This window comes from Poecilia mexicana, unplaced genomic scaffold, assembly GCF_051168715.1.
Source record: "Poecilia mexicana isolate PSO_F unplaced genomic scaffold, ASM5116871v1 scaffold_15, whole genome shotgun sequence".
NCBI classification, from domain to species: domain Eukaryota; kingdom Metazoa; phylum Chordata; class Actinopteri; order Cyprinodontiformes; family Poeciliidae; genus Poecilia; species Poecilia mexicana.
In genome coordinates, this window is record NW_028263384.1 from 11,271,111 (window position 1) to 11,277,565 (window position 6,455).

At 38.6% G+C, this 6,455-nt stretch overlaps 1 protein-coding gene across 1 annotated transcript; it reads left to right on the top strand.

The window, feature by feature from the left end:
• The first annotated feature begins 1,433 nt into the window (after positions 1 to 1,433).
• On the top strand, positions 1,434 to 6,440 carry il22ra2 (interleukin 22 receptor, alpha 2). The gene is made up of 6 exons (XM_015007499.2): positions 1,434 to 1,673; positions 2,926 to 3,040; positions 4,072 to 4,256; positions 4,415 to 4,557; positions 5,648 to 5,804; positions 5,889 to 6,440. The coding sequence occupies exons 1-5, from the start codon at positions 1,610 to 1,612 to the stop codon at positions 5,792 to 5,794; spliced, it is 654 nt and encodes a 217-aa protein (XP_014862985.2). The 5' UTR covers positions 1,434 to 1,609; the 3' UTR covers positions 5,795 to 5,804; positions 5,889 to 6,440.
• Positions 6,441 to 6,455: the final 15 nt, after the last annotated feature.

The following is a 6,455-nucleotide window of genomic DNA, read 5'->3' on the forward strand; positions in this document are numbered from 1 at the left end:
TAATATCTTGCTAGCGTAAAGGCCTCAAATAGGACCGAAGCGAAGAAGGAACAGGAAGTTCAGGACGGGACGCCACTCTTCTCTTTGTTTCAGCTGCTAAGAACAAACATTGACTATGCAACTCATTTCTAGTAAGCTGAGAATGTTTCCTAGTAAACTGGATGAACCTTTAATACAATACCTGTAATGGATCGAGTCAAAGATCCGGCACAGGTTGTTACTTCTTCAAAACCGAGCAGAACAAACTGGAGTCTGATTCCAGATGTACAGACTTCAAAACTCATATTTCACCAAAAACCTGCTCATATTTACACGTGACGGGGAAAAAATGAGTTATATCTCACCTCAATGAGGGTTTAATATGAACAATATCAACATGATTATCGCTTATTTGAATAGGGGCAATAATATCAAGCACTACAGCATTTATAGCCTTAGCTAAATGTTGCACGTTAGAACATGAACACAAACGCTTTACTGCAGGTTTGCTGAAAACTGCTGCATATTAAATGAAAGTACTGAGAAATAGTTTTTAAAACAACTGCTGAATTCTTTCTATTTCTTTACTTTTTCATTTTTGTCACAAATTTTCGGTCCAGAGCTGTTATCTGCTAATGCCATCATGCTCTAAAAAAGAAAGCAAAAAATAAAAAACAGTATATGAAAGGCTTGATTTAAACAGCTATTCACATCACCACATCACTACTTATCTCAAATAGATATTTGTTAGTGATTAAAACTAAAATAAAGTAAATAAAGTTTCTTGTCTTCCCTTGTCTCTAATTTCATTCTGGTTATTTATGAAGTAATTTTTTTTAATGTTTCAATCCAATACTGCTACATCATTGCTTGAGTTCAGGAAAAAAAAATTAAATAAATGTATGCGTCGATACTGCACAAAGCCGCATCTCCTCCATATGTAAGGAAGCTGAGGCCAAAAAGTTTTGAAACTGCCAGAAGTGTAACTATTGACAAACTTTACTGATTTTTTTTCAGATGTTTCTAAATTATATTGAAGTTGAGTAATAAAAACATTTCTGAAGAGTCTCAAAGGCTGAGAGACTCGTGAAGTGAAGGCCATGGAGAGTATCAGAAAGAGCAGGAGCTTCTTAAAGAGACAGGCTCAATTTCAATGTGCAAAGTCAAATTTCCGTTTAAACCATGTTTGAAATATACAGCATTTTATCTCGACTGCAATAAAATGACACAATGTGCCTGGAAAATATATAAAATACATTTACAGATAAACTAACAGGGAAATAGATAAAGTTTGGCTTGGCTAATAGTGATTCTAATGGATTTTATAATCTGAATTACTCATTGTTTATGGTTTTAAAATCTGATTTGTGAACTTCTGAAAACAGGAAAAAAACACGACAAGTGATCCATGACTTGTTTTTCTGATGACAGTGGCATTACATATGAAATAATAAAAAAAAAGAGAAAAAGGGGGTTGAGGGGGAAATATATGACGGTGTTGTTAAACATCACAAGTGCCATAAACGGGGCAGGGCAGTGTGGCATTTAGAAGGGGGAAGTGATGCGACGTTAAAGGGGATGGGGTTGCCAGCAGCGCATTTGTGAGTGTTTGGTTTTCACGGAGCGCATCATGAACCGCCTGCTGCTGGGAGCCGTGCTGCTGGAGAAGCTGGCCCTGTGTGTCACAGCTCAAGGTAACCTCCGCTCTCGTCCTCCTCCTCATCACCATCATCATTTTCTTTTTAATCTCATTTTATCACAGAGCTTCAGCCGCTTTGGAAAAACACCAAAGTTGAATTTGAGACGTCCTGACTGAGATTTACGGCTGCGATGTCAATGTTTTCCTTCAAATCTAGTTTTGTTGCAGATGTGGAAAAACATTATAGTAAATTTCCTTTACAGCATTTATTGGTTTTCTTTTTGCTAGATCCTCAGAGACAGAGAAGGTCAGAGATGGTCAATAGGCTGTCAAACCTGTTCGCTGTGTTTGTCATAAACATTGACTTTGTTTTTTAAAGGGGTCACATGGCAATCACTGCAAACAGAAGCTGCAAATAAAACCAAATATATGCATATATTTTTTTTTACTTTTCTGCAGCAGTACCTTTGCAGCAGTCGCACCTTTAAATTTACTGATTTGTCACTGATGCAATCCGAGGTTTTCCTACAAAATGTGAATTCTGGCTTCGTAATTTGAGTAAAAAATATGAGTTAATACCTTGTTTTGGTCATTACCAGTCGTAACAAATCATCCTAAGGAGGAAAAAAAAAAACAGTTAAATGACTTTTAGAAATTTGAGATTCCTCTACTCCAGTGAAGCCTGATGACAGAAGAATTTGTGACTTACGTTAGGCAGCAGTGTTTGTTTTGGGTGACGTCCTCCTGACCTTCCCAGAGGCTCAGGAAGCCTCTTTCCCTCCAAACAAAACCAGCAGGTTTTGTTTTTTCTACTTAAAACCCAAAGACATCACTTTGAGCCGGTCAAGGAAACCGCACAACTCTGTGCAGTTTCCTTCAGTTTTACCTCACTTCAAATTTAATTATTCTCTTAAAAAATACAAACAAACAAAAAAAAAATCTGTGTTGAATTAAGTAAAAACAAACAAATTCAATTCAACAATAGTGTCCCAAGAGATAATAAAAGGTTTAGTTAAACAGATGTTTATAAATGAGGTAATAAAAGAATAAAATACGATAAAACTTGACTAAGTTTATTTAGAAGAAGCTTCAATTTCAGTTTCATGCTTTCCTTTATCCTTCTCTTTCCATCATTATGTCATCATGCTAGGCACTTAGCATAAGAAACCAAACCACTCAAACATCGACCTTGCAATGCGTCTGCAGTTTGACATGCTGTTCAGTTCTACGTCTTGGTGATAAACTCCTCCAAACGTCACTTATTAACTCTCATCTGAGCTGCTACAATGTGACTTCCTGTGTTGCAGAGATGCTGGCTCCACCTGGACAGGTGAAGTTCGAGTCCATAGACTACAAGAACAGCCTGCACTGGGCCGCGCCCACAAACAGCTCCTGCCTGCAGTACCACGTCCAGTATAAGATGTGAGGGCTCACACACACACACACACACACACACACACACACACACACACACAGTCAGATGGATTCCTTCTGCTGCTTCAGCCTTTTGATCTGCTCAACTAGGAATAAATTTTTTTAATGGCATTTTTCTCTTGTTTTATTTCTTTAAATTGAATTTTTTAAGTCTTAAGTTTTCTCACCAAGAGTGAAATATGAAAAAGGACTTCTTCTCTCCATGAACACGTGTTTTTGGACCAGTGTTTGTCTAATATTTAAATTTTAGAAAACCCACCAGCAGAGGGAGCTCCTCCTCCAACACCTTAACTGACCTATAACCTTTAACTGTATGCGTTGTTGGCTTAATCTACTACAGATTAAGATTAAGAGAGCACTTAAAATTGCTTTCAAGCGTAAAAATGAATATAACAAGAGGAAGCTAACATGCTCTAATACGTTTCCTCTTATTTTGTTAGTTTTAACTATCAGATTGGCAAATCAAAATTCAACTATATGGTTTAACTAAATGCACCCTGACCTTCAGTGCTTTTTGCACAAATAAATGTATTTATTTAATATTTATTTATACGCAAATCTTTTTTTGTTCTTCTCGCATTAACAGATTTACTCTGTAAAACATTGAAAAATCAGGCATTGACCTGCTGCAAGATAAATGAATAGTTCTATTTTGGTGGGATTTTGTGGAATAGTTATTTGCAGTCAACGTCCTACCTGTGCTAGACATTTGTTCAGAATGACCCCAGTTTGAAGAACTCAAGCAGACTGGAACCAGTTAAAATCCAGATTGTATCTGGAACAACTCGAACTTCAGAACGGTTGCTGCAGCTCAGCGTTTCGGATTTTTACGCCGACTAGAATCAGATCATCATGTCCATTCGACATACAGTGTAAACATCCATTCATCTGTTTTCTGTTTTTACAACCCATTTAAACTATCGGGTCTTCAGTGAAGCCAAGCATAGCAGCAAAACCAACTCCGACTTTGGTGATTTTCCCTGAGTCGTCTGACAGAAATATCCGCTTCCCTCTCACAGTTACGGCGAGCTGGACTGGCTGAACGCCAGTAACTGTCAGGGCATCCACAGGCACCACTGTAACCTCAGTGGCGCCACCTCCGACGTCAGAGAGTGGTACTACGCCCGGGTGCGAGCGTCGTGTGTGGCCACCAGCAGCAAATCGGCCTGGGCCATGTCCCGCAGATTCAGCCCCCGCTGGGACAGTAAGCGCCGACCCTCCTCTTTGACATCAACTCCTTTATTCTATCTTATTCGTTGAATTATTTCTGAAAAAGATGGTGTCTGAAAAATGTATTTTTCTTGTTTTTGAAGTTACAAACCATGTCATTTTAATGACAGTTGACTGTTTATGTATCTGCAGCCAAAATCAGCGCCCCCACGGTGAAGCTGAACTTGTCCAAACAGGGCGTCGTTGTCCAAGTGAAAGCCTCCAGAGTGTTGATGCGCAAGGTGCACAACGGCGTGGACAACAACATCTACGTCGTCCACCCCGGCGGAAAGGAGGTAGGGAACTCACACAGATTTTTACCCATAATCTCTGCTCTTCAGTTTCACCCAAAATCTGCCAGATTGTTATTAAAATTTTTGTACACTGACCCCTGTGAAATTAGTAATATCTCTTCATTAATTAAGATGATTCTAGAAAACTCTGACTCAGGGGGTGCTCAATATATATCCACGCCACACTTTTCAGATTTTTATTCGCAAAACAAACCTGAAAATTTAGTCATGGATTTAATAGAAAAGTCCAAAAGTGAATATTTGACCCAAATTGCTAAAAAAAATAGTAATAAAGACTCCAAATGATGAGAAAAGAAAGAAATACATTTAATTATGTTTGAATTCTAACTGCAAAAACAAAATCTTAGCAAGTATGTTTTTGTCTAGTTTCTAGTGCAGATATGTTAGCACACTTGAAATATGACAAAACTAACTCACAAGTTACTTTCCAGCAAGTTATAATTTCTTCATATTGATTAAAAAAAAATCAATTCCTGGATTATTTCATTTATGTCTTATAATCGACATTTTTCCCATATTGAAAATGGATAAAATGTCTTGTTCCATTTGCAGATTATTCACTTACAGTTAGCACTTTTTCACCAATATTAATGAATTACAGACTGAAAAGAAGCTCATATATCTTGCTGGAAAGTTACTTGTCAGATAGTTCTGTCTTATTCCAAGCATAATAAGATATTTTGCATTAGAAACTAGACCAAAAATACATGGTAAGATTTAGTGTTTTTGCAGTGCAGCATCTATGTTGCGTTTTTTTTTTGCTAAGTATCATTTGAAGCCGTTAAAATCTGCTACGTGACAAAACAGTCGCAGTCACAGATTCTAGGGCAAAAACACAGATCAGATTCAAATAAAGGACAAATTTAGGGCAACATTTGTCCAGTCATGAAGGCAAAGAGGAAATAGAAAATGCTGGGGCAGAAGAGGAAGAGTAGAGGTGTAAAAAAGAACAACAATAACAAACAGGAAAAAAAAGAAGAACCAACTGACCCGTTGCCCCAGTTTTCTCCCTCCGTCGCTTTGCGCTGTGCGTGATGGCTGACGTGCGGCGCCTCTCTCTCCCCTCCTCCAGGAGGTTTATGAGGTGCCGTGCGGCTCCAGGCTGACTCTGACAGAACTGAAGCCCAGGACACGCTACTGCGTCCAAGCACAGACCGTCATCCCCCGGCACATGAAGAGCAGCGATCGCAGCACCGCGGAGTGCATCACCACAGACTGATCACACACAGGTCCGCTTCGGCACCAAAGAGCTGTTGTGTCCGTGAGAAACGCGCCTGAAGAGTCTGACGGGTTTCCTCCTTCTTCTTCTGCAGACGCCGGTTGACTCGAGTCGTCTCGTCACTCCAGTCCTCACCCCCTACCTCCACGGCTGCAGACACGGGTGTCTGAACTCGGACAACTGGTGCGATTAATGGAATCTTTCGAGGAGCATTTTTTTAAAATTTAAAGTCTGTTGCTAAAACTTGAAACTTTCTAGATTGACATTTTGGAGCATTTTCTGCTGAGGATCACTGTGAAATTCATTTCTTTGTGACGTTGTTGTTGTAACTAAGTTTGGTTATTTTATTTCGTTTGTTTTGGAAGCTGAAGTGAAAACATGAAGACTATTTTATCTACTGAAATATTTATGCACAAGTTTAACATTATTTAGAGGAAGCAACCTTTTGACATTTTGTTTTTTTTTTATCTCAAATGAGAACGAACGAATGTTCCTGGACGTTTTGGACACGGCGTTTAAGAAAAAAAATGAAGACTACCAGAGCTTCTGTTTGAGATTAAAAACGAAAAATGTTTTATACCTCATCTTTGTCCTGCACGCATCAACTCACTAATAAAAAGGATTCATTTCCTCTTTGAAATGTTAATTTGTTTGTGTGTTC

Bases quoted from the DNA above. Each gene is read 5' to 3' on its own strand.
- il22ra2 (XM_015007499.2), top strand. From the start codon at position 1,610: ATGAACCGCCTGCTGCTGGGAGCCGTGCTGCTGGAGAAGCTGGCCCTG. The intron at 1,674-2,925 runs GTAACCTCCGCT...CCTGTGTTGCAG, and splicing joins CCTGTGTGTCACAGCTCAAG to AGATGCTGGCTCCACCTGGA. The intron at 4,257-4,414 runs GTAAGCGCCGAC...ATGTATCTGCAG, and splicing joins ATTCAGCCCCCGCTGGGACA to CCAAAATCAGCGCCCCCACG.